The sequence below is a fragment of the Prinia subflava genome, chromosome 8, assembly GCF_021018805.1.
Source record: "Prinia subflava isolate CZ2003 ecotype Zambia chromosome 8, Cam_Psub_1.2, whole genome shotgun sequence".
NCBI lineage: Eukaryota > Metazoa > Chordata > Aves > Passeriformes > Cisticolidae > Prinia > Prinia subflava.
The window spans coordinates 19,220,078-19,246,621 of NC_086254.1; the positions used below are offsets into that span (position 1 = coordinate 19,220,078).

Below are 26,544 nucleotides of genomic sequence, written 5' to 3' on the forward strand. Positions count from 1 at the left end.
AGCAGAAGTAGCCTCCAGCCCCGGCAGGACCGGGAGGTGCTTTTCTGCATGCCCAGCTCAGCTGAGAGACTCCACGAGCAGCTGCACCACAGCCAAGCCCAGTCCTGTTCCCGGCACTCTGGAGCGCTTCTTTAGCCAGGCCTGGCGGGTGGGACACTGCCCAGCCCATGGCACAGTGTGCCAGCCCGTGGCCATGTGTCGCTCGCCATGTCCTAGCCCGCCGTCATGTGTTGGTGGCCACGTGTCCGGGCCGGGCCAGCCCCAGCGCAGCTCCCTGGTGCCGGGGAGCCTCCGGGCCGGGATGTGCCGTGCCGGAGGAGCTCGTGGGGGGAGGAAGGAGGGGAGACAGACGTCCCTCTGCCCCCACCCTGGGGTGCGGGACCCAAGGAGGGTTTTTCCGGGGGTTCTCTGCTGTCCCCTGTCTGAGGGCTCCCTGTCCCTGCAGCGGTGGGGACGAGCGGAGAGCGGCCAGGAAGGGCGAGCTTCTGCTGCCTCCTGCAGGCATCGCCCGCCAGTGCCGGTGGCCAAGGAGCCGCCCCTGGCTCCACAACCCCCCCGGGCAGCATCGCCCCGCACAGAGACTGCGCTCGCCCACCGGGACTCGTTCGGGATTTATTGTGACAGTGGGAATCAGTACCTGCCTGGCCCCGGTGTTGCACCGGCTCACCGGCACCGCCCGGACCCCAGAGCACGTGAAACGCCCGCGGCGCGGGTGACATTGCAGGGTACCTGAAACACGCGTGACATTGCGGGGACCGCAGTCCGGCGGGTCGCCGGGCAGGGAAGGCACTCGCAGGGCACGCAGGCGCTGCGGGGCTGCTCTTCCCTCTGCCCGGGCGTGTGCAGGCGCCGTGCGGGTTGTCTGGTGCTGCCCGTGTCCAGCTCTCAGTGAAGCAGCTCCGTGCACGGGCGGGGCTGTCCCCGGGGAGCCGCGGAGGGCCCGAACCCCGCGGCGCTGTCCCTGCCCCGGCCGCAGGCACTGTGCTCCTACACCACGTCCAAGAAGCTGGAGAGCGATGCCCGCCGGCGGGGACCGGAGCAGCCGGAGCAGCGCGGGTCGAGCGACCCCACACAGCCGGCGTGGCTGGCGAGCAGCCACAGCTCCCGGCGGAAGCGCTGGCCGAGGAAGGCGTAGAGCAGCGGGTTGAGGCAGCAGCGCAGGTACGCCAGCGCGCCGGTGACCAGCAGCGCCAGGTCCTTGCGGCGGCTCTGCGCGCAGCTCATCTCCCAGCTGGCCAGCAGCTCGGCCGCGTCCAGCAGCACCATCACGCTGTGGGGCAGCTGCAGGGCCACGAACACCAGCACCAGGGCCAGCAGCACTCGCAGCGCCCGCTGGGGCTGCGCACCGCGGGCCGCCAGCAGCGTCCGTGCCACAGCAGCGTAGCAGCTCGCCATCACCACGAAGGGCACCGCGAAGCCAAGCACCACCTGCACCAGGTTGGTGGCACCCCGGGCTGCCCGTGAGACCACGCGGGGGAAGACGACGTGGCAGAACCGGAGATCCTGGTGCTGCCCTGCCTGGCTGTAGATGAACTGGGGCAGTGCCAGCAGCACGGCCAGCAGCCAGGCCAGCCCCGCTGTCAGCCAGCCGTGCCGGCGAGCCCGCGGGCGCAGGCGGTAGGCGGCCGGCACCTGCACGATGGCCACGTAGCGGTCCACGCTGATGCAGGTGAGGAAGAGGAAGCCGCTGTAGAAGTTGAGGGCATAGAGGCCCTGCAGCGCCTTGCAGGCGGCTGTGCCCGTGGACCAGCCCTGCAGCGTGTCGGTGATGGCGAAGGGCAGCGTCAGGAGCAGCAGGAGGTTGGACAGAGCGAGGTGCAGGAGGCAGACATCGGTGACGCTGTGTGCCTGGCGGTAGCGGGTGTGTGTGAGCAGCACCAGCCCGTTCCCCACGGTGCCCAGCAGTGAGAGCAGCAGGTACACGGCAGGCTGGAAGGTGCGGGCAAAGCCCTGCACTGCCTGCTTCTCACAGAGCTCAGGCAACTCGCTGGCTTCACCTGAGTACTCATCCTTCCAGGGGTAGAAGTCAGTGGTGGCCATCAGCTCTGTTGAGATGGGGCTTGGAGTCACCTGTGCAGAGGGAGGCTGAGTGAGGAGGGCTCGGCAGTGGTGGCCCGGCCACAAGGTGCAGGGCAGGTGCAGGGCAGGTGCTGGGCAGGGCAGCCCTTCTCCACCCAGCCTCACCACTGGGAGCCCGGGTGTGCTGCACCTCCCAGGCCCTCACATGTGGGGTTTGTTTCTGTTTCACACCCACCCCACAACAGCGGGAGGTTTATCGTGCTCAGTCATTGCAAGAGTGACCACACACTTCCCGAGCAGCCATCTGCAATGCGGAGCTGGTGGAGAGACATGACCCCAGCCACAGCATCCCCAGCACAGCACTGTGTCCCATGAACTAACCCTGCACCTGCCAGGGGAACTGCTCTGGGGCTCAGCACCCAGCTTATGGCCCCAGCTGCCCTGGGCAATTGAGTCTTGAGGATCCACACCAGCATCCCTAGGTGCCCGAAGCCCCCATGCACCGCCCTGGGGACCCCAGTGTGGGCACAACTTTGCTGCTCCCATATAGGGAGCTCCTGCCTCACACAGGTTGCAGACAGCTGAGCACAGCACTCCCAACTCCTCATCCCTGCTCTGGGGCAGCAGGACAGTGCTGCAGCCTGGTACTGGTCAGTTGGGACCCCACTGACCTGGAGATCAGGATCTGACACTCTCTGACTCACAGTAGCCTCAAAACAGCAATTTCACTCTGACCCCTGTCAGCAAGCCCAGGCAGCTGGGCTTGAGGCCCTCAGCAGTTCTGGTGCCACAGGTGGGATCAGAATCCAGTGCCAGAGCAGGTTGACTCTCCAGCAGCTCCTCTGGCCCCTTTCCTGCTCACGGTCCCAGGGCCCTGGAGCACAAGGAGAACCCTGATTCCCCAGGGTTTTACTTTTCAGTCTAAACCCACAGGGCTCACAAGAAAGCTACCTAAAAAACCCAAGAAAAGCCAGTGATGGGGGGTCCTGCCTGGCTCCCAGCAACCCCCTCACCCTGCAGCCCCCTCACCTGCTCCATCATTGCACAGCAGAGCCTTTCCCCTGGCTGGTGGGTCTGAAGCTGTTGATGTCTCAGCACTCTGTGGTTTGACTACGTGCAGCTCCTGATACCGATAAACGTGCAGAACGCAGGCCCAACCCTGGGGGAGGAAGGCAACGTTGCAGGTGTGACCCCACTTTTAAACCCAGTGTATCTGGGACAGAAATAGCAGCTCTTCCCAGTCTCTGTCATGTGGGTGTGCAGGCCAAACCCAGGAGCACCCAGCCAGGGGTGCAGGGTCTGGCCGAGGGCATCCAGTACGTGCAGGAAACCCCAGCCCACCCCAGGGCTATTGTTGGCTCCTGCAGGATGAGAGGGAATGGGGCCAATGAATGGAGTGGGGGCTGCTGTGGGCTGCCACTGAGCTGGACACAGGCAGGATGCTCCTCCAGCAGGATTGGCAGAGCCTGGTCTGGTCTAGGATTGTCTTTTCCTGATCGCAAACATGGTGGGGCAGAAGCTGGGGTGGCTGCAGGTGCAGGGCATACCACTCACCCAGGGGCAGGCGTGTTGTTGGTTGTTGACAACAAAATTCCCAGCTCCTCATTAAAAAGGAGATTAGTTCCTGTGGGGTAGAGGCCCCACTTTCCTCTCTCCAGGGGGCAGAAAATTGATCCCTATCTTTAATGGGCTCCTGGCCATAATCCCTCAATCTCCCTTTCTCCCAGCTACAGCCGTCTTTGCCGTGGCTTATCTCCACTCTGTCCTCGGCCCTCCTGCTGCCTCCAGACGGGCACAGGATCCTGGGTGCTCACTGTGGGGCTGTGGAGCTGCTGCACCCGGGATGAAGAGCAGCCAGGACAGGTGCCCCCAGCCTCCAGGGGCTCCCCAGTGTTCTTTGCTGGAGGGTCTTTTCCCCCTCTCCTGCTCTTTCTGCAGTGCAGGGATGCTAACTGCAGATCTCTGCCCTGTGCTGGCTTTGGGGGTGCCTTCCTGCACTCTGCATCCTGGGGGAAGGGGCAGGAGGAGGGTCCTGGGGATAATGCTGGCCCTACAGCCAGCTATGGGTGCAGAGCAGGGATTCTCTGTGTCCCTGTTGGGGCTGTCACAGATCTGACCCAGCACAGGGCCAGGATGTGGGGCTGTGGCTGGAGCAGGCAGCACCCTGGGGTGTCAGGATAGGGCCAGGTGGGCTGTGCCTCCCCTGGGGAGGGACCTGCAGGCACTGCCAGGGTTTGGGGGACACGAGGGCAGGTGCCAATGTCCTCAGCATACGGTCCCCACTCGTGGTAGCAGAACTCTGGTTGTACTGCCACGTGTCTCACATCCCTGCCACACCTGGGGCTTTCTGTTCTCTCTCTCTCCCCAGCCGCTGCCTGGGATCTGTCTGGAAGGTTCAGCACCAGCTGCTGGCTGTGCTGCCCTGCCTGGCACACACTGCCAGGTCTGGAGCCAGCAGCGTGGAGCTGCCTGCTCCGGGCACAGCCTGGCCGTGCTCCTGCTCTACGCTTGGAGCCAGCCTGGATCCAGCAGCTGCTGAGGCATCCCCGTCCCTCGGGACTGCTCGAGGGCCCTGGGAGAGCAGATCTGCTCCTGCGGGGCCAGGGGACGCGGAGCACCGCGGTGTATGTAGGGCACGCAGGCACCAGCCCCCCCAACCCCTCTGTGGGCGTCTGGGGGTGGTTGAGAGCAGATACAACCTAAATCCCTTCTTGTGCACCACTGCAGAGAGCAGCGACCCCGAGACCTGCAGGCCTTAATCCACGGCTTGATTACAAACCCCGCCACACCACATCTGCTGCGGGGGGGCCGCGGGCGTCGCTCCAGCCTCCCTGCACGGGGGCTGCACAGGGGCACGGACGGCGAGGCTCGGGGTGCTGCGAGGACCAGGAACCGACCGGGGGTGCCCGGGGAGCTCCTGCACGGCCTCGCTGTGCCCCCGTAACCCCACCCGCAAGAGCCGCGTCCCGGTGCAGCCCGGGGCGGCCGGCAGCTCGCCTTGCCGAGGAGCGGGGAAATCGGGCTCCCGGGCGGAGCATCTCCCGGGGGCGCGGCGGAGGGTGCGGCGGGGGTGGCCGGGGCTCTGCGCCGCACCCGGCCCGGCCCGGTTTCCCCCCCGCCCCGTGGGCGGAGCCGCCGGCCCCGCTCCGCCGCGCGGCTGCAGCACCGGGAGCGGCGGCGCCGAGGGCGCTCGGGGCGCTCAGCATGGGCGCCCGCCGCCTCCTCGGGCTCCTGCTCGCCGCCTGCGCCGGCTTCCTGAGCCCCGGTCCCGGCTGCCTCGCACGTAAGTGGGGCCGCAGTCCCGGGAGCGGCCGCTCCGCACTGCGGGACCGCGCCCGCCGCCCCGTCCCCGCATCCCCGAGCAGTCCCCGCATCCTCCGTTCTCTCGGGCATTCACCCTTCTTCCCCGGGCATCCCCTGGCATCACTCGTCATCCTCCGCTGCCCCTGTTCGCATCGTTCCCAAGGTCACCGCCGGACACGGCCGTCCGGGCTCTCTCCCCGACCGCGCCCCGCCCGGGGCGGCCCCGCCGCAGCCCCCCCGCTGGCGGCAGCCCCGCGCCCGGCCGCAGCCTCTGGGGATCCGGGACAACCGGGACGCCCCGAGGATGCGGGATGTCCCGGAATGCCGCGGACAGCGGGGCTGCCCTGCGGGACTGCACCGGGCTGCACCGGGGCCGAGCCCGTACCGGGGGCAGCCGCTCGGGAACGGGAATCGGCGAGGCCCTGGCATCACCAGGCGGCTCCCCGTAGCCACCTGAGCCGGCGGCCGGGGCCTCTTCCCCGGGGCCGGGGCGAAGGGGCATGGAGGCGGGGTGCGGTGGTACAGGGGATGGTAGAGTCGGGGGGCGGTGGACTGGGGGTCGGTGCAGCCCGGTTCCTACAGTGAGAGCTGGGGATGCTCCTGGGCTCCCCAGGTTGCGCTCAACCCGGTGGGAGACTCTGAAAGAGGTCCGGGACCCCGGCCCCTCCGGAGGGTCTTTTCCCGGTGCTGCGAGGGTTTGCACGGGATCCCCCGGGATCCCACGCGGGATCGTTCCCCGCCGGGGCGGGGCAGAGCGGGGGTCCCATCGCCCACGTCAGTGCGGAGGCGGCTGGTGCCGGCGGGCCCGCAGAGGTGTGTCAGCTCCGCTGCAGTGGGAGGGGAGAGCAAAGCGGGCCCGCCGCTCCGCCGGCCCGCGGGAGCCGCGGGGTCCCCAGAGCCCTCAGGGTCCGCAGGGCTGGGGAGATCCCACAGGGACACTGCCCAGCTCGGTACTCCGAGGCCGCCCCCAACTCCATTCCCCCCTCAGGACCCTGCTATGATGAGCTCGTTGCTCCCCTTTACTCCTACTCCATCGGTGCTTCCTCCAGATACAACATCTTCTATTCGGCCAGCTTCGCCCGTCTGCACAGTGAGTCCCCCGGCTGAACTGGGGTACAGGCGGGGCAGGGGAGGTGGGCAGGGGGTGTCCCTGGCCAGGTTTTGCCTCTGGCGGGGTTGAGGGGTCCAATCAGGTGCTGGGCTGGGCCGAGCAAGCAGCCGCCGCTCAGGCGGGAGCCGAGCCGCTGAGCTGCTCCCCCCGCAGGCACCAGCGGCTGGTCCCCCGACCCCGCGGACAAGCAGCCCTGGCTCCAGATCGACCTGATGCAAAAGCACCGGATCAATGCGGTGGCCACGCAGGGAACCTTCAACACCTACGACTGGCTTACACGCTACATTGTGCTCTACGGAGACCACCCGACGAGCTGGAAACCCTTCTTCCAGCAGGGCAGCAACTGGGTAGGGGGAGCCCGGGGTATCCTGTGGGAGAGGGCCCTCTGAGGGGAATAGCGACCCCTGGCCTGAAGCAAGGTGTTGACAGTGACCCTTGATCCCCAGACATTCTTTGGGAACGTGAACGAGAGCGGGGTGGTGCGGCATGACCTGCATTACCCCATCCTTGCACGATACATTCGCATCATTCCGGTGGCCTGGAACCCGCGCGGGAAGATTGGACTGCGCCTGGGCCTCTACGGCTGCCCCTACCGTGAGTACCTGGCCAGGGGCTCCAGCAGCCCTGCGTGGCAGGATCCTGGCTCTGGCACACCTGAAAACTCTCTCAGAGAGGGTTGTGCCCAAAAAGTTTGCAGCCATGGCAGAGACCGTAGCAGAAGTGTTTGTTCTCCGTGCCAGGGCACCTGCTGCTGCAGGCAGTGACATGGGTGGGGCTGCTCTGCTCTCCCCAGGGTCCCATGTGCTCTACTTTGATGGGGATGATGCCATCTCCTACCGTTTCCGAGCCAGGAGGGTCAGCACCTTTGAGGATGACATCTCCTTCAACTTCAAAACACTGGAGCAGGACGGGGTGCTGATGCACGGGGAGGGCTCCCAGGGTGACTACATCACAGTGGAGCTCAAACAGGCCCAGCTCCTTCTGCACATCAGCTTAGGTGAGCTGGGGCCAGGGGCCAGGGGCGTGGGGCCAGGGGGCCACCGGCTGATGCTGGTCCTCCCCAGGCAGCAGCCCACTGCACGCCAGTGAGGGCCACACCACGGTGGCGGTGGGCAGCCTCCTGGATGACCAGCACTGGCACTCCTTGCACATTGAGCGCCTCGGCCACTACGTCAACCTGACGCTGGACGGGGAGGTCAAGCGCTTCCGCTGCCGTGGCACCTTCGACCAGCTTGACCTCGAAACTGAAGTGGGTGCCCTGGGCAGGGGGCTGCCAGGATGTTGACCTGTGGTGTCCTCCAGAGAGGGGATGACACCCTCCCTCTGCCTCCCAGGTATTCTTTGGAGGGGTGATTGACCACGACAAGCAGCACCTCACCTACCGGCAGAACTTCCGTGGCTGTGTGGAGAACATCATGTTCAACGGGGTCAACATCGCCGACCTGGCCCGGCACCGGCGGCCCAACATTCGCTTTGAGGTCCAGCCTGGGGGGTGACCCCTTCTCTGGGAGTCCTCTCCCTGCTGTGGGGGGATCCCTTTCCTGGGTGTCCTTAGCCCCACTGTGGGGTGACCCCTTCCCTGGGGCAAGGCTCCCTGCCCGCTGCGGGGTGACGCGGGGACGAGCAGCGGCCGTGCTCAGCCGAGCGGTGCCACATTGACCGTGCAAGGTTGTCCCTGGCCTGGGGCGCCCGCATGGCTCTGCCAGGCACTGGGATCAATGGGGCATGATTGAGGCCAGCACTGCGGGGGTGAGAGGGCCTCCCCTCTATGGGAGCATTCCCTTCCTCACCCCTCCCATGGTCACTCTCAGGGCAACGTGGGCCACTACTGCCAGGACCAGCTGACCACCCCCATCACCTTCGCTGGCATCAACAACTACGTGCGGGTGCCGGGGATCCCACGGAGGAACCGTCTCGCTGTCAGCTTCCGCTTCCGCTCCTGGGACACCGTTGGCCTCCTGCTCTACACCGGCTTTGCTGACAACCTGGGCTCCCTCGAGATGGTGCTGAGTGAGGGCCAGGTCAATGTCTCCATCGCCCAGCCTGGCAAGAAGAAGCTGGAGTTTGCTGCAGGTGGGCTGGGGAGCCAGCACGGGGCTGAGGGTCAGTGTGGCAGGGGAGTGTCCCCACGCACCTTCCTCTCCACACAGGGCATCGCCTGAACGATGGTTTCTGGCACTCGGTGCACCTGGTGGCACGGGATGGCTCAGCTGTGGTGACCATCGACGATGACGATGGTGCCGAGTTTCGGGTGGCGCACCCCTTCCAGCTACGCACTGGCAGCCAGTACTTCTTTGGAGGTGGGCAGCAGGGTGGGGCCCGGGGCAGTGGATGCCCAAGGGCTGCTCACCCCTCTGATCTGTCTTGCAGGCTGCCCCAAGCCGGCCGCGGTCACCGGCTGCCGGTCAAACCAGACGGCTTTCCACGGCTGCCTGCAGATGCTGAACGTAGACATGCAGCCCGTGGACGTGGAGCTGCTGGCACAGCACCGGCTGGCGCAGTACCACAACGTGTTCTTCAACGTCTGTGGGATCACAGACAGGTATTGACTGGGACAAGGGTGCTGCCTGGGAGTGGGGGGCATTGGGGGGGCTGTGCTGGGGCTGGGATAGGAGCCCTCTGTGCCCTCAGGTGCACCCCCAACCTGTGTGAGCACGACAGCCGCTGTATCCAATCCTGGGACGACTTCATGTGCATCTGCGACCTGACGGGGTACAAGGGAGAGACCTGCCACAAATGTGAGCCTGGAGCCTTGTGGGTCAGGGATAGTAGGGGCATCTGCAGCCCCTACTCCTGCCTGGTGCTTCCCTTGCACTGACCTCCACCCCATTCTTCTCTTCCAGCCCTTTACAAGGAAACATGCGATGCTTACCGGGTCAGCGGGAAGACCTCGGGCAACTACACCATTGACCCTGATGGCAGTGGGCCACTCAAGCCCTTCACGGTGTACTGTGACATCCGAGGTGGGGCTAGCAGGAGGGCAGAGGGGAGCTCTGTCTGGTGCCCTGGGAACCAGCCCTTGCCTGTGTATTGGAGATGGAACAGGATAGACAGAGTGAGGGCACCCCAGGGGCCAAGTCCTAAAGCTCCCCTTTCACTGCAGAGGACCGAGCATGGACCATCATCCGGCACAACCGTCACTACGCCACGCGGGTGACGGGCTCCAGTGTGGACCAGCCCTACCTGGGGGCTGTGGAGTACTGGAACGCCTCCTGGGCCGAGGTGTCAGCCCTGGCCAACGCCTCTGAGTACTGCGAGCAGCGCATTGAGCTCCACTGCTACAATTCCCGCCTGCTCAACAGCCCCTGTGAGTGCCGAGAGAAGGGCAGTGGTGCTGCATGGCTGCGCTGCAGGGCCACGACACAGGACCCTGACCCTCCTGTGTGCCTGCAGCCGGGCTGCCCTTCAGCTTCTGGATGGGTCGGAACGATGAGCGGCACTACTACTGGGGCGGCTCGCGACCGGGCATCCAGCGCTGCGCCTGCGGGCTGGACAAGAACTGTGCTGACCCCCAGTACTTCTGCAACTGTGACGCTGACCATGCAATCTGGTGAGTGGCAGCAGCTGTGCAACAGGAGCTGTGGGGTGGGGGCTGCAGTCATGGGGGGAACAGACTCTGGGACACTTAGATGGGGGTAAACAGGGCTGTGGGCTGGCAAAGGGACAGAAACACCTCATGGCCCCTCTGATGCACTCACATTTGCAGGAGAACGGACAAGGGTCTGCTGACCTTTGTGGACCACCTGCCCGTCACCCAGGTTGTAGTTGGAGACACCAACCGCACTGGCTCTGAAGCCCAGTTCGTGCTGGGGCCCCTACGGTGCTATGGAGACCGTAAGTGACCCATAGAACATCCCCTGCCTGCAGAGTGCCTACACCTGCCTGTGGTGTCCCACATGGAGGGACCCTGCCATCTCTCACTGCCCCTCCTGTGCCCCGCAGGTAACACCTGGAACACCGTCTCCTTCAACAGGGGCGCAGCCCTGATCTTCCCCACCTTCCAGGCCAACCACAGCCTTGACATCTCCTTCTACTTCAAGACCACTGCCCAGTCTGGAGTCTTCCTGGAGAACCCAGGCTACCGAAACTACATCCGCATTGAGCTCAACAGTACGGGAGGGCAGAGGGCACAGGGTTGTTGGGGGCAGAAGGGCTGGGGCCTCTTCTCAGCATCATGTCCTTGCAGCCACCAGGGACGTGGCATTTATATTTGACATTGGGAATGGGGACGAGAACGTGACGGTGCGGTCGGTGGTGCCCTGGAACGACGACGAGTGGCACCAGGTGAAGGCCGAGCTCAACGTCAAGCTGGCGCGGCTGCGGGTGGACAAGCTGCCCTGGGTGGTGCGGCCGTTCCCCCCGCAGAGCTTCGTCCGCCTGGAATTTGACAGGCCCCTCTACGTCGGTGAGAGCCCCCGGCCATGCCCCCGCACCCCCAGGTCCCCCCGTGCCACAGGGCACTCAGTCTTGGCCCCGCTGCAGGCGCAGCAGAGCACAAGATGCGCCCGTTCCTGGGGTGCCTGCGGGCACTGCGGATGAACGGGGTGACGCTCAACCTGGAGGGCAAAGCCAACGAGACGGAGGGCGTGCGGGTCAACTGCACCGGCTACTGCCAGGACCCGCCGGTGCCCTGCCAGAACAGCGGGCTCTGCGTCGAGCGCTACAGCCACTACACCTGCAACTGCAGCATCTCCGCCTTCACCGGGCCCTTCTGCAACCACGGTGAGCGGCTGTGCTCCGCGGGGTGGGAGGGGCCGAGGAGCCGGCGCTCCCCTCACCCTGTAGCCTCTCCCACAGACATCGGTGGGTACTTCGAGGAGGGCACCTGGGTGCGGTACAACATCCTGCCCGTGTCGCTGTACGCCGCCCGCGAGTTTGCCAGCATCGTGAGCAGCCCCTGGCAGCCGCTGCCGGGCTACAACCTCACCAGCGAGGAGGTCAGCTTCAGCTTCAGCACCACATCAGCGCCTGCTGTGCTGCTCTATGTCAGCACCTTCGTCAAGGACTACATGGCCGTGCTCATCAAGGATGATGGTGAGAGCAGGGCCCCCTGCCCTGGGGCTCACCCAGAGCCTGCATGGGGACCCCTATGTGGTGCTGGGGCTGCACAGGATGCTCCTCTCTGTGCACGCCACCTTCCAACCCGATAGATGGGCTGGATGTGCCCACTGAGAAGTCCAGCCCTGCTGACAGCCCTGTGCTGCCCACAGGGAGCCTACAGCTGCGCTATCAGCTGGGCACCAGCCCCTACGTCTTCACTCTCACGAACAAGCCGGTGACAGACGGGCGGCCCCACCGTGTCAACATCACCCGCCTGCACCGCACACTGTACACCCAGGTTCGGGCTGGGCCACCTCCCTGTGGGGCCTGGGGGCTTCAGGTCAGGCTGGGGGCATGGGCAGGGTGGCTCTGTGAGCACTGATGCTGTGCCCCTACTTCCCAGGTGGACTATCTCCCCATCATGGAGCAGCAGTTTTCCCTGTTTGTGGACAGCAAGCTGGACTCGCCCAAAAACCTGTACCTGGGTCGTGTGATGGGTGAGCTGGGTCCTGCCCTCAGCTGGGGTCCCATGCTGGGATCTCTGGGTCTCCTCTGCATGGCCCTTGCCATGAGAGGGATGAGTAATCTCCTTCTGTGGCCCTACAGAGACTGGCGTGATTGACCCTGAGATCCAGCGCTACAACACGCCTGGCTTCTCAGGCTGCCTCTCAGGGGTGAAATTCAACACCCTCGTGCCCCTCAAAGCCATCTTCTACCCCACCAGTCCCCTGCGGCCTTACAGCATCCGGGGGGAACTGGTGGAGTCCAGCTGTGCCTCAATGCTCCCCCTCAGCACCATCCTTATCCCTCCTGAGATGGACCCCTGGTACATGGCTGAAGGTGGGTGCTGTGGTGAGACCCTGGCGGGGATGGAGCCCTCATCAAGCATCGGCTGCAGAAGGGGAGCTCCAGGGTGAGACCTTGCTGCAGCCTGGTCTCAGCTGCCTGCTCTGTCTCTGCAGAGTTCCCCCACGTGCACGACGACGGCTGGATTGGGATCATCATTGGGTGTAAGTGGAGCCTCTGGCTGGATTTCCACACTGGCACAGCCCTGTGGCTCCTCCCCAATCCCTCACTGCTGTCTCTTCCCCGCAGTGGTGATCTTCCTGCTCCTGCTGCTGTCAGGGCTGCTGGTGCTGCTCTACTTCTACCACCACCGCTACAAGGGCTCTTACCACACCAACGAGCCAAAGGCCATCCAGGATTACGGCGGTGCTACCAAACCCCCATCGGCACGCAAGGAACAGAACCTGCCCCAGATCCTGGAGGAGCCAAGAGGGGACTAGCAGGGCTGGGGGTGGGACGGGCTCACAGCCCCTGCAGCCCCGGGAGCCGCCCGGGAACGAGTGAACGTCGCGGGACCAAAAGGCCGAGCACACCTGAACTGCCAACACCCGCCTTCAGACCGACCGGACCGGACCGGACCGAGCGCCACCTCCTCCCCACGGCCGCCACCGACCGGCCCCGGAGCGCGGCCACGATCCACCGAGCCCCAGCCTCGCTCGCCCTGGACACACCGGCAGCCCCCACGGCGGAGGCAGGCCACTGCCTCTACAGCTGCCAGATCGTGCCTGGCCTCTGTCGGGGAGCCCCAGGCCCAGCACCCACCCTCCCTCAGGCCGGGGCCCCCCGCCCGTTAGCGCTGCCCGCGTAGATGACCCGCTGCTTCGCTCGCTTCGCCAGCGCCACGCAGAGCCACGAGCGCCGGCCCCGCACGGCCGGGCTGCCAAGCAATCCAAGCAATACTCCACACCGGCACCGCGCATGCCGCCACCGCACCTTGCTGAGATGCTGCTTTCGTAAGATCAGGTACAGATCCTTTCTACCATTTTTTTTTGTTGTTGCTGGATATTCTACTACACTCTGGTTTTTTTATTCTATCGGTTTGTATAAAAAACCAAGCGGAAGCTCCCGCGGGCGTGACGTCCCGCGTGTCGTGGTACGTGGTCTGTAGTTTGCTACTTCTCTGTACGAAGTGCCAGTCCTGCTGATTACCTCCAGCCCAGGGAAAGCTCCTGTTCACTTGCTGTGTTGTGGTAAGACAATGTTACAGATATGCATTTATCTACCCAAAGGCCTGGCTCCACTGGGCACTTTATTTTTAAGAAGTCTGTTCTTTTGAATGAGATGTGAAGATAATCAAATAAAGGCAGAATGATGGCGTTTGACACTCCCCAGCCTTCACCTTGGCAGCCTGGGCAGATCCTCTCCTCCCACCCTGGCTCAGCCTGCACCAAGGGAGGCACCACATTGATAACAGCAATTCCTGGTCCCAGAGCGAGATGCAGTGTGTAGTGAGCCGGGGCTAGAGGCAGCTCACTGCTGCTGCACACACCCATCATGTCCTGCTCTCCCCACCACGCACCTCTGCCCCCTTCCCACCCATAGCCAGTGTGATTCTGGCAGCTGGCAGCACTGGGTCACTTGTGACTCCCCCTGGACCCTGGGAGCCACGTCGGGGGCAGCCCAGCAGTCAGGGGACAGTCTGGGGACAGGTTGCTGCCCAGGGTAACAGAGGCCAGCAAACAGGGGAGGGTCTTTGCTACCACTTTATTATGACAAAGGCTACAAGCCATGTTATTTAAAGTGCATTATTATTACCATTATTCACTGTCAACAAACCACAGACAAGCCTGGCATAGTGCAGATATGGCCGAAGTGGCAGAAGACGCTTAGGCAAGAGCAGGGTTGGCAGGAGCTGGCTGGATGGAGGTGGCAGGGAGCAAGGCTCAGGCAGGTGCTGGGATACAAGCACTGCTCCAGACAGACCTAAACACCTCCAAGCTCCAGGGGGCCATCACGGACTACGGGAAGCACAGCCAGCCTGGCCTGCCACAGCAGGGCACTGGGAAAGCATGGTGAGGGGAGGGCTTGGCTCCCAGGCAAACCCAGCACCTCTGTGTGTTCTGCCCTGGAACCAGGTCGGGGCTCAGCCAGGCTCCCCATGTCATCCTGGGAGTCCAGCCCTGGACATTGGGAGCACAGCCCAGCACCCAGCGCCAGGCCAGGCAGGAGGCTGGTGATGCATGTGGGTCTCAGGGGACAGGCCCAACCTTCAGGTCACCCCAGGCCCCATCCAGCCTGCCCTGTCCCAGGCCTGGAGCAACATCCCAGCAAAGGTGCTGATGGATGCAAGACACCTGGGATGCCTGCAGTCCCTCCTCCCCAAAATACAGGGCCCAGCCATTAGCTGAGGATTAGTTTAAAGTGCATTTTTCTTTCCTTTTTGCATGGGGTGCCAAGGCTAAACCTCACCCTGCCAGAGAATATTTCCCCTTTATTCCCAGGGCCAGGGTGTCACAAAGCCCAAGGCAGGTTTCTCAGAAGCCTGCCCTGGGTCACAACAGCAGTGACCATAACATCATCTTCTACCCAGCTCAGTGGCACCCCTACTCAAAGTATCATGTTGCATAGTGCTGCTCTCCCATCCCCATGCATCCCTTGGTGCCACTCCAGCCACAGCTGGGCAGTCCCCGTTTCCCAGCCAGCTGGGGCAGAGGGGACACCACCCTGGGACAGCCAGAGGCTGCTTACACTCCCACCCCGAGTCTCTCTGGTGTCTGGATGGAAGGTAGCACTTGTGACACACACAGCAGCAGGAACAGCAGCAGTCATGTCAGCGTGAAGCAAACATGGCATTGCTTACAAGGTGCAGCAGCAAGGTGTGCCAGAACCACCCCGGAGCTTAGATGATGTCCGTCTCCCTCTCTATGCCGACATACTTCAGGGCATCTGCCTGGCTGTACCTACAGGACAGGAAGTCACGGCTGCAGCAATGACCTCCCGTGCTCCCCACAAAGCTGCACAGAGGGTGGGGTCAGCCCTGCAGCCCAAGGCCCCCCCCGGCCAAGGTACCTGTAGTCAAAGAAAAGCTCCTCTCCTGCCTGGATGGCTCTCTTGGCAAAGATACCAATCCGGTGGTCTCCATTCACCATCACAACTGCAACCAGAGATAAAACATCAGGGATACAACATCAGAGATAAAACATCAGAGATAAAACAAACATCAGAGATGCAGCATCAGGGATGTGCAGCCCCAGCTTGGGCCAGAGCTCTCCCAGCACCATGTCCTGCCTCCCTGGCTGGGCAGGGACACCTCACCTTTCGCATAGCAGTTGGGGTTCACCGAGTGGTTGGCAAAGCGGATTTTATTTCCTTTGCGAGTAGCATCAACAACAAAATCTATTTAAAAACAAAGAAAGAAGCCATGCTGTAATGCCAGGCCTGTCACCCAGGCAAGAGGTGGGCTGAGCCCGGGCAGCAGCCCTGGCAACCTCAGGAAGTTACCATTGTTGAGGTTGAAGAGGAAGCTGGACATGTACTTGTCGTAGACCTTTCCTCGCCTGTCAGCCTCATCCTGTGAAATGAGCTGTAGGGGGAGATCACCATGAGAGACTCAGCAGCTGAGGGCTGAGCCAGGGCTCCCAGGGATGGGCAGGGATCTCAGGCAGCAACACACACACAACACTTCTCCACAGTGGAGGGCCAGGGGTACTGAGATGTCCCCTCAATGCTCGATCTCCTGGTCAGAGTGAGCCCATGGGCACAGCCAAGCCAGGGAAGGCAGCTGAGCCTGCAGCCAAAGGAAACTCTCCCACCACACAGCCCCGTGTGCCTGGGCAGCAGCCCCAGGACAGCAGCACTGACCTCCCCGCAGTACTCGGAGATGAACTCGTTCTTCTGCACAGCCTCCTTGATGAAAGTCCCCCAGCCAGCCACGTCTGATGGGGCCAGCAACAAATGCTGGAAGCAAAATGAAAGGAAGTGGGGAGAGTTGGCAGGTACAGCACCTCACCACACACAGATCATGGGGGCAGGGGGAGCCAGTGTCCACCCAGCATCCCCTTGTTATGGTGACACACAGCTCCCTACAGACTTACACCATTACATGGAGCTGCACAGGACCTGACACACACTAATTTGCAACTTTCTCTGAATTTCCCTTTTATTTTAATGCACAATTCCCTGCTCTGACCATCAGAATTCAAGACTAAGTCTTTCTCCAGAGTCACTTTACACACTCCTTGCTCTCATCATTCCTCATGTAACTTCCATCTCCTAATTTTCACATTCACAATCCCTACTCCAAAGTAAGTGCTGCAGAGGCCCAGGGCAGAGCAGCTTCTTTTCCAGAAGACTCTGGCACTCTGGCAGCTGCAGGGAAGTTGTTCCCCCCCCACACACACAACAGCAGCAGCAGCCGTGCATCAGCTCTGCCCCTGCAACCCTGCTGTCAATACCTTTTTGAGGCCTCGCTGGATGCTGCAGTTCTTGCAGGAGACCACCTTGCAGTCCCAGTGCTCTGAAGCGCCGCAGGTGAGGCAGAGGTCTGGGTCACACTCCCGCACAGCCAGGTAGCAGGGGCACTGCTTGGTGTTGCACTGGGTCTTACAGCGGCAGCCGGGGAAGCGGTTCTGACCTGCAGCAGCACAGAGCACGGGTTTGCACTGTGAGGTCTGGCAGAGAACAGAGGGGCCAGGCAGGGTCTCTGCCCCAGCTGCTCCTCCCCAGGCAGATCTTGCCCTGGCAGGCCATGGGCAGGGACAGAATAAAGTCTGGCTGTTTTCTCCACTGCAGAGCTGGGAAGGGAAGCCTAGACAGGAAACATGAGCACGGCAGAGCAGTGACCCAATGCCCACCCTAACAGCTGGAGGCACATCCTGCTGACAGGGGACAGCAACAACACCCACAGGACACAGACACAGGGATGAGCACTAACAGGAGTGTCTCTCAGCTGCCAACAGCTGCATGGCAGCACAGAACCATCTCCTTTGGGACTTTAGCAGACTGCTAACAGAACTGCTGTGGATGGAGAGAGCAGCAAGGAATAAAGTAGGACCCCAGCAAGCCCCAGCTCTGCACCCTCCCTGTGGAGCTGGCTGCTTTCCTGCCCCATAGTCCTTGACCTCTTCTTACAGTCAGGGTTGCACTGGCAGAACTTCTCACAGAAATTCTGAGTCATGATGCAAGGGCAGGAGCTGTCACAGGGATGCTCGGGGTGGTCACAGGGCTGGTAGTTGTACACCTGGGTCGGTGAATTATCTAGAACAAGAAGAGAAATGCCAAGATTGGAAGCTGCATGTTGCAGGAACCTTTTCAAAGCGACAAATGCAGGGCGCTGGAGCTGAGAAGGTGCAAGCTGCCCATCTGCCTGCACTGGGCAGGGAGCCTGGCAGCACCCAGCTCCCACAGGCACACACACGGCTGTGCTCACTGACCACAGCCCAGTCCACAGCAGGGCTGCACACCAGCCCTCAGCCTCCCCTGGCTGCAGCAAACCCTGCTGCACATGCAGCCTCAGCAGGTATTGGGATGGCCACAATGCCCCTGGCACCCCAAGGAGCCTGGCCAGGGGCAGCCACTCCCCTCCACGCTGCTGGACTGGTGAGCAGGACACGGCCACCCCACTGTGGCAACCAGAGCTGAGAACTCAACCCTTGCAAACCTCCCATGACACAGCCACAGCCAACGCTACCTTTCTTCAGCTGGATCTTCCTGCAGTGCGCAGCCCACAGCCTGGAAAAGGAGCAGAGAAGGTTGAAGGGATGTGTCAGCCATCAGGGAGAGCCAGCCAGCGCTGCTCGGCACCAGCAGCCAGCACAGCAGAGATGGGCCTGGCAGATTCATGCATTAATGATCAGCAGCCACCATGAAATGGAGAGATGAGAGTGATGCAGCTGCAGCAGAAGCTCTTTAAGCCAAACACCAGAGCCAGAATAACACTGGACACACTGGGATCAACACACAAAGTGGGTTATGAGTCAGGGAGCTGAGGCTGCTGTTAGGGAAGTGGCACCAGGAGCAGCAGCCAGTGCTGCCCTATCCTTGAGCTGAGCCTGCGGCTGCAGGGCCACTGAGCCCCCAGCCAGAGCAGCAGCCCTGGAGCTGGGCCAGGGCCAGCGCCCAGCAGCAGCAGCACAAGCAGCCCCATGTGACAGCAGGACGTGCGCACAGATGGGAGCCAGATGGGGATTACCAGGAATGCGTTGGCACAAAAAGCAGAGGATCTGGTTGCATTTTAAGAACAAAACAAGCTTGTCCCACACTTGCCTGTGCTTCCTTTTCTTCTTCTGGGATGGATTCATTAACTCATTTGTTGGCAGTTTCGTTATAAGTGATTCCTTCACTGCAAACTGGAAGACCTACCGAAGAACACAAGCAAAAAGAAAAAACAAATTCAGTGCACTCAAGTTGTTTTATCAAGAGCATAAGGAGAATGTGAGTATGCACAGCAAGGCTTCCAGGCATGGGCACAGAGAGCAGAAGCTCTGCCCCACTTTCCTGCCTATGGCACACTGCGTCCTCCTGCCTGGAAATCGAGTGCTCACACACCTGGCTGTGACACTGCAGGTGGAGTGAACCCACAGAACCAGCACACAAGGCTCACTCTGCCAACAGCAGCACTGCTGCAGAGTAACACCCTGAACCCCAAAAGCATTGATGTGGCACCTTCCTTGGGGAGGTTTGTGGCAGAGAAATAAAACCAACAGGCAGTGGCTCTGGCCCTGGCCCCTGTCTTGCTGCTGCATTGCCTGCTCTGAGCACCCACCTGCTTGCAGGTCTTTGTCCCCAGCAGCCTGGCAATTGAGCAGAAGTTGTTGAAGTAGGTGCCATGGAAGACACGGAAGAGTGACTCCTCTGCTCCTGTCCACTCCACAGGCTCCTGTGGCGTCTCCACTGCAAACAGCTGGGAGGAGGCCGGGCTCACCTTCTGCTTAGTGGGGGTTTGGCAGCGGGAGTTGGCCTCTGGCAGGAAAGGCAGATGTTAAGCCAAACACAGCCTGGAAGAAGTCCCTTGGCCATCATGGTTTTGAGGGGCAGTGGTCCTCCCATAGTGCCCTGCAACCCTGCACTGCACTCCCAGTCACACTTCTGCTTCTGGCCAGGCACAGTGCTCAGGAGCCAAGGGCTTTCTCTGGGTTTTACAGGTCCCAGCAAAGCTCTTGCTTTGCCTAGCAACATTCCTCCTTCCTGGGAGAGGACAGCAGCAATGGCAGGGCTGGTGTCCCTCAGGTTTGCTGGGAACACTGACTGCTAACTCCAAATTCTCCAGCCGTGCAGGACGCAGAGGGCAGCCTGGGAGAACTGCAGCTGCCAGGAGCTGCTTGCCCTCAGTGCCCACACAGGCAGGAGCGGGTTGTCTCAGGACTGGCACCATACCCGAGGAGCTGGAGGCCCACTCGTTGCCTGTGTCGCGGTCGCTGTCGCCCTCCCTGGTCTCGGTGACAGCCGGGGTGCTGGAGCAGGACGCGCTCACCACGTGGTGCCGCCGCCGCCGCCGGCCCGAGCACTTGGACCGGGGGTTGTGCAGTGCAGCAAACTCCTTGGCTCCTTCCTGCAAGCAGAGCAGAACACAAGACAGGTGGCAGATGACCAGGGAATGCAGGATGGCTTTTCCACAGGCCCTGGGACAAGCCCTGTCCTGCCACCACCAAGCGCAGGTGGAAGAGGCTGGCCACATGTGGTCCCTTCAGCAAGTGCCAAACCCTGCCAGCTGCTTGTGTTGCAGGTTCCCACTTTGTTCCCTTTGGCATTGCTCCCCTGGCCCTGAACCCCCAGCCCACTCCTCTGGATCCTCCTGGCTTCTCACTCTGCTCCTTTTTAATGTGGGCTTAATTTCTCTGACACTGCACTGAGTTCAGAGAAATCACCTGTCACACAATTTCCCACCTGCTAGCTCTGGAATTAAGCTTTGTTGGAGATCTGCTATAATATGCACCTGGTAAGGTCTGCATTTGCATTCATGCTCCTCTGAATCCAACAAGGAACAGATCTAATTCTGAAGAAATTATCCAAGCTGTGAAAAAGATCCACAGAGCTCTGCAGAGCAGAGTTGGCCAGGGCACTTCTCTCATGGTTTCTAAAGCAGTGACACAGAAACATACCAGCCAGAGGAAACAGTCTGCGCCGCAAGGATCTGGCTCAATCTTGGTCTCTCTATTCTTTCGTTTGTACACATTAGGAGTAGCATGAAAAGCTGAAAAAGTAATAGTTATCTTTACTATTAGCATTCTCCAGGAGTCTCCCCCATCTCTGCAAGGGACAGGATGAAGGAGCCTGTGTGCCTGAGGGTTCCCCTGGCAGCAGGGCCTGAGCAGGGTAACCCTGCTCCAACCCACAACAGGGACAGGGCAGCTTGGGAAGGAGAGGCCATAGGAAAAGGATCTGCTTTCACACTGAAACAAAAAGACCACATCATATTAATATGATATCTTTTAATAAATAATTCACTGGAAAAAGTCCTGTGACTTCCCAAAGAAGCCCTTAGACCTGGAGAACAGCAGGTGCAGCAGCTAATCAGCATCCGAAAGGCTTTGGCAGGACCAACCGCAGGAACATGACTAAGACGAAAGCTGTAAGTTCCAGGGAGGCAACAAAACACAGGGGCATGTCCAGACTTTGGCAGTGAAACATTCACGCCTTTCACTGACGAGCTTCTGCAAAGCAAGAGCAAAGTCTGGTGGCGGCAGGACTACTGCACGAACTGCCGGGAGCCGCGCCGTGCCGAGTGCGGTGAGCTGTGCCATCCGTGGGAGCAGAGAGCCGAGCCGGCTGGACAAAAGGCTTCTGGGCACCCGTCAGCTCCTAAGGCCCCACTGCAAACTCATGAGGCACCACCCTCCAAAGACTGCAGCACAGACTAAGCAAGGTGTGCAGAGGAAAACTGAGGAGAAAGGGCTCTAGGGAAGCGTCCGGCTGAGGCGGCACTTACGATGCAGGAAGCAGTCGTACTTGAAGCAGCGGCGGCAGAAGAGGGTGTGGAAGGAGTGCAGGGACTGCTCCCGCTGCACCGACTTGGCGCACGGCCCGTCGATGTTGGGAGTGCACTGCGGCGGCAGCACGTTGGGGTCTGACACCTCCGTGAGCTCCCGGTACCTGTGGACAAACACAGACACCCAGGGATGGGCTTTCCCCATTTGTGACAGCTTTGCATGCCCAGATCACCGTCTGTGCCCATCGAATTCTGCCCAGGTACCTCAGTGCCAAACTGCTCAGAACACACTCTGCCCAGAGAGCTGCAGGCACTGAGCTTTGTGGCTCAGCCAGCCCACAGTGCTGGGCTCTGAAATAAAGATTTCAGCTCTAAGAAAGGGAATGGACAACCAGAGCAGGGATTTTCTACCTTTCTTTCATATCCTCTGGGAAGCCATACTCAGGAAACATGGAAGAAATAGCAGTGAATATCATGTCATTGGGGAACCTCTTCTTGGAACACTTCTTGTTACCTACAAAGAAGAGGAGACACAATTCCTCAGCCAAGCTGATGTGGATAGGCCTTTCCTTCTTGCACAGAGCAATTCCAGAGGTGCTCAGGATTGTATTTTAAGATAGAAATGTAATCCCATGCACAACAGATAAACCTTGTGTACTGCAAGCAGGCTGAGGTATTTCCAGAAGCAGTGCTAGGCCACTTTCAGTGCAGCACTGCTGGAAGTACCAACTTTTCTTAAGTGCTATTACTATTTATTTCTGCCAGGGCAGAACTTGCAGACAATGCTTTTCTACATCCACAAAAGTGTTGCTGTTTGTGCCACCCGCACCACTGAAGGACAAAGACAAAATTACCCGTCAGCATTCAGAAGGTCATTGAGGACACATGAAAATCCCACAAACTAGAGCCTCCTCTAGGCAACAAGAGCTCCAGGTGGCACAGGAGAGGAAAAAGGAACACTAATACATGGAAAGCAGGTCTGAAAGGGATTTGAAAACGTCCATCTCCCTGCCTCCCACAGAAACAGATCCACCCACACCTCCCTGACAGGTGCTTGCCAGACCAGCACTTGAAAACATCCCACAACCTCTCAGATAACAGCCAGCTCTGCTAATCTCACCAGGAAGAGGGTTTTCAGATTACTCATCTAAATTACTCCTCACCACACTTTAAGATGGTGATTTCTTCTCCTGTCCACAGTAGACAGTGAGAACAAACTGTTTCCCTTCTGCTACAGAACTTGTCAAGCTGGAACTGCTCTTGGTGACACATTAACAACCCAGAGATGGCAGGAGAGCAGTGCCCAGTGCTCAGCAGGGCAGGACAGAAACGTGACCAACATAATTCCCACTTCTCTGGGAGCCAAACCCACCTTCCACTGCAATTCGCTTCCTTTTCCTTGTAACTGGCAGCTCCTCTTTTCCATCCTCCTGTTTCACCTCTGAATCATTGTGTCCTTCCTCTTCCTCATCCGAGTACTGATTCAGAGCATTCACCAGCTCCAGGAACACAGCATCACTGATGAGGACTGACCCTGAGATCATTTCTGAAACACACAGAAGTGGGAGTGCCACCACCTTTCTCATTTCTCGCCATGGCAAACCACAAGCCAATATGCTCTGCTACCCACCCCAGCCCTTCTCTCAGTTTTTTTGAGGCAGGTGTGATTTTAGCACTAGAGTCAGTAGTGGTGTACCATTTTCACCAGTCTGGGGAGAGGCCACACCAGTTTTCCCTCTCTTCCTTCCTGCTGGGCAATTTTATGACGGGGCAGACAGCACTTTTCATTGATTAACCTCTTGGCTAAGGGAACAAGCAGAACAGGGTTGCTGAGCTATTCCCCCTCTAGCACTTTTGCAGCATCCCAGAGGACACCTGTGAATCCCTGTACACAGGAGCACTGGCTCCAGAGCACTCCAGGCATTTAAAAGGAGTGAGGTATCCAAAGGCAGGAATGTGCCCTTGCAAAGGAGAACGGCAGGCACCATCCTGTTTCCCTGCTCTGAGAGCTCCCACAGAAAAGCTGGCTGCTGCTGCCACCTTTCGACCTCTGAACTACTTGGATATGTTATTTGCAAGAGACTGAATCACAGAACCATAGGAAGGTTTGGGTTGGAAGGGATCTTAAAGCTCATCTTGTTCCACCCCTGCCATGGACAGGCCACTAGACCAGGTTGCTCCAAGCCCCATCCAACCTGGCCTGGAGTGGACAGAGCTGGTTGTTCCCAGGTTACCTTCCTCTCCATGAACTTTCCCATCATAGTTATTAATAAGTTCTTCAATGAAAGTTTCATCTTCTTCCTTCACCTCATCACCCATGTAAGGGATATTGCACAGAACAGTTTCATCCTCCACCTGCAGAGAGATCAGACACAGCTCAGAAAAGCTGCATTTGCTGACCCCAGTGGGGCTGTGCCCACGGCTTCTCTGGTCCCTCACACCTGCCAACTACACAGTGCACAGCAAAGGTTCAGATGTCTCATCACTGACACATTGGTGCCATCCCACTGTAACCCAGCCACAAATGAAAGGACCCGCCTAAGGAACAAAACTCTTCATCTAAAGAGAAATAAAAATCTTAGGAAAAAACACTAACAAACAACTGCCCCCCCAAAAATCATATTTACTCCTTGAATCCTGTGAAGCAATGGTGACTCATGTGTAAAGGAGACTACCTGGGTGAGGTAGCATGGACACAAGGCTGGCTTATGGGATTCTACAAAACAAGCAACTAAAGCAACACTTCCCATCATCTCTCAAGCAGATGTTGCCTGAAACAACTGGGATGAAGAAGCACTTCCCACGTGTGCAACAATCCAACACTGACCTCACTGAGACCCTGCACTTCCCACATACCATGAAATTCTGCTGAAGAGGGGACCAGGAGTACATGATGGGCACCAGCGCCACTGTGTTCAGGGTCCTCATGTACAGTGTCTGGCTTGAAAATCCTGGGAAAATGCTCTCAACAGTGCACTGGAATACAAATGCAGAGAAGGTCAGTGAAAAACCACCCTGGGAGGCTGCCACAGCCTGAGGAAAACTGAATCAGGACAAACACAGAACCCCCACATCCACCCTGTGGATTCCATCACAGGAAAAAGTCGTGGGGGTACTTTTTGTCCATTTCTGCATTCCAGAAGTGTGAGGCATGACCTGACAACACAGGAAAACACAGACAAAACCTCCTCCATATCCCCACAGCTCCCTGCAGATTCCTGGCTCCAGTCCCCACTTGCTGTTGCTCCCCTGTTCCTCTGCACACCTGTTTCAGGAACGGGTGCCCGCTGACTGGCTTCATCAGCTGCACCGGCTGCACTCGAAGCTTCTTCCAGTCCTCATTAAGGATTTGAGTCTTTTCATGAACCTTCGCAAAGTTGGCCACAAAGAGAGCCTGAAAGGAGAAAAAGGAGCTGTCAAAGTTTAAGAAAACCCATCGAGAACTCCCACAGCACTGAAAGGGTTCAGCAGGGAGATCCTGTAAAAACCAACTGGAAATGAGCTCTGTTGCTACAGTTACACCAGTGCTTGTTCAAAGGCCTGGTGTGTGCAACAGCTGCTGCCCACAGGGATCCAGACACAGCACAACGAGAGCTGGCATCTCTTCCCATTGATCCAGCTTGCAAGTCAAGCACAGCTTATCAATTTACCTTGTCTGGTACCAGACACTGAGCTGAAATGAAGCCTTTTTGGGGCACCTCAGCCCAGTCCTTGCTGTGGCTGTACCTTTGCTCCCATGTTCGCCTGGAACCTCTTGAGCTGCCGCAGACGCATGTACTCAGACTTGACTTTCCTTTTCCAGTACATGATACACTTGGATGTCGGAGGAGTGGTAATTTCCATTTTTCTGTAACAGTACATTAAGAACAAACATTAAATAATGGTGCGCTCGAGCCCGAAACAAGCGATATTAGAAAAACGCCCTTGTGGATGGGGAAAACACTATATGCATCATAGACTTAATCCAAGCAAAATAACAGTTGCTCTTCAGTGCTCCTGAACTGCGGAACACGCACAGCCGAAGCGCACGGACAGGCCCGCGACAGCAGCGCTGATCAGAACAGCGCGCTCCTGTCCCCGGAGCCCCCGGGGCAGCCCGTGAGCCCAGAGGTCGCTGGGGTCCCCACCCTCCCCTGGGACACGCCGCGGGTCCACTCCAGCCGCCCTCCCTGCCGCTCCGGCCGGGCCCCAGCGCGCCCCGCGCCCGGGAACGAGAACCGGAGCGAGCCGAGGCCGGCGGCAGCGCCGCCGGGCCGGAGGAGCGGGTCCGAGCCCCGCAACTCCCTGCCCCCGGGGCCCGGCCGGTACCACGGGGACCCGCTGCCCCCCGGGACCCCCCGGCCCCGCCCGCACTCACTGCTCGGCCATCGCGACAGGGGGAGGCCGCGCGCCCCCGCGGTACTGCGCGCGCGCCGGCCCGCCCCGACCCCGCCTCAGGCCCCGGGCCCCGCCCCGGCCCCGCCCCGGCCCCCGGCCCGCCTCAGGCTCCGGTCCCCGCCCCGACCCCGCCTCAGATCCCGGTCCCCGCCCCGGCCCGCCTCATCCCCCGAGCCCCGCCGCAGCCCCGCCCCCGGCCCGCCTCAGATCCTGGTTCCCGCCCTGGCCCGCCTCCGGCCCCCGGCCCGCCTCAGATCCCGGTCCCCGCCCCGGCCCGCCTCATCCCTCCAGCCCCGCCTCAGGCCCCGGTCCCCGCCCCGGCGTGTCCCGCCTCCCGCCCCGGGCCCGCCTCAGGCCCCGCCCCTCTCATTCCCCAGGCCCCGCCCCCGCCGCCGCCGCCGCCGGTGCCGGTGTGGCCGGGGCTCATGGCTCGCCCCGGCGGAGCGGACCCGTTCTAGCCTGGAGGACACCTCTATCGGCTGCGGAGAACGGGTTAAGCGCGGCGGCTCGGTGCCGTGCCCGCCCATTCTCGGTGTGCCTGCGCCCTCCCGGCCCCTATTTCGGGCCTGGCCTGGTCCCGCGGGAAGCGCTTGCTGGGACAGCGCCCTCCCGCCCGGTTCCACCGCCCGGTTCCAGGCCCCGCCCAGAGCAGCCCTCCCGGCGCGGCCACGCTCCCGACGAGCCGCAGTGGTGGTCCCGGGTCCGTGTGGCCCCGCCGCCGGGCCTCCCTGTGGCGGCGCCGGGCAGGAAGCGGCTGCTGGCGGCCGCTTTCCTGCCCCGGGGGCCCCGGCGCTGGGGAGCGCACGGAGCTGGCTCCTGCCTCGGCGGGGGCCCCGTCCGTCCTCGCTCCGCGGTGCGGAGTGCCGGCTGCTCCTTTCCCCGCGGCTCCGGCAGGGTGACCGGGCATTGGCTCGGGAGCTGGGACGGGCCGGGGTCCGGGATAGATGACCGGGGGAGCCCCAGCCCAGGCGCAGGGATCCCA

At 60.8% G+C, this 26,544-nt stretch overlaps 4 protein-coding genes across 5 annotated transcripts in view; 2 read left to right on the top strand and 2 right to left on the bottom strand.

Moving 5' to 3' along the window:
* The first annotated feature begins 288 nt into the window (after positions 1-288).
* Positions 289-26,544, top strand: part of RAMP2 (receptor activity modifying protein 2) — a 31,511-nt gene continuing 5,255 nt past the window's right edge. The window contains exon 1 of the mRNA XM_063404001.1: positions 289-298. The gene's annotated coding sequence lies outside the window, so the exon portion shown is untranslated. The remainder of the gene's footprint in view (positions 299-26,544) is intronic.
* CCR10 (C-C motif chemokine receptor 10) lies at positions 312-3,149 on the bottom strand. The gene is made up of 2 exons (XM_063403951.1): positions 3,049-3,149; positions 312-2,070 (listed from the first exon to the last, which is right to left on the bottom strand). Exons 1-2 carry the CDS (start codon positions 3,058-3,060, stop codon positions 988-990), a joined length of 1,095 nt encoding a protein of 364 aa, XP_063260021.1. The 5' UTR covers positions 3,061-3,149; the 3' UTR covers positions 312-987.
* CNTNAP1 (contactin associated protein 1) lies at positions 5,169-13,646 on the top strand. The gene is made up of 24 exons (XM_063403884.1): positions 5,169-5,302; positions 6,311-6,412; positions 6,587-6,780; positions 6,880-7,027; positions 7,227-7,430; positions 7,498-7,682; positions 7,768-7,911; positions 8,245-8,506; positions 8,584-8,733; positions 8,804-8,975; positions 9,065-9,171; positions 9,277-9,396; positions 9,537-9,740; positions 9,827-9,983; positions 10,140-10,267; positions 10,376-10,543; positions 10,620-10,838; positions 10,916-11,155; positions 11,231-11,467; positions 11,644-11,771; positions 11,877-11,970; positions 12,080-12,313; positions 12,436-12,483; positions 12,569-13,646. The coding sequence occupies exons 1-24, from the start codon at positions 5,224-5,226 to the stop codon at positions 12,757-12,759; spliced, it is 3,915 nt and encodes a 1,304-aa protein (XP_063259954.1). The 5' UTR covers positions 5,169-5,223; the 3' UTR covers positions 12,760-13,646.
* EZH1 (enhancer of zeste 1 polycomb repressive complex 2 subunit) lies at positions 14,010-25,624 on the bottom strand. Of its 2 annotated transcripts, XM_063404030.1 has the most exons (20): positions 25,543-25,624; positions 24,912-25,032; positions 24,451-24,579; positions 24,042-24,161; positions 23,420-23,540; positions 22,558-22,731; positions 21,597-21,699; positions 21,186-21,349; positions 20,359-20,450; positions 19,634-19,808; positions 19,023-19,219; positions 18,524-18,615; positions 17,949-17,989; positions 17,390-17,515; positions 16,714-16,892; positions 16,121-16,216; positions 15,761-15,842; positions 15,575-15,655; positions 15,329-15,413; positions 14,010-15,219 (listed from the first exon to the last, which is right to left on the bottom strand). In XM_063404030.1, exons 1-20 carry the CDS (start codon positions 25,551-25,553, stop codon positions 15,159-15,161), a joined length of 2,250 nt encoding a protein of 749 aa, XP_063260100.1. In that variant the 5' UTR covers positions 25,554-25,624; the 3' UTR covers positions 14,010-15,158. The 2 variants fall into 2 exon arrangements, with proteins under 2 accessions (XP_063260100.1, XP_063260099.1); XM_063404029.1 differs by lacking the exon at positions 25,543-25,624 and having other exon boundaries at positions 24,912-25,061.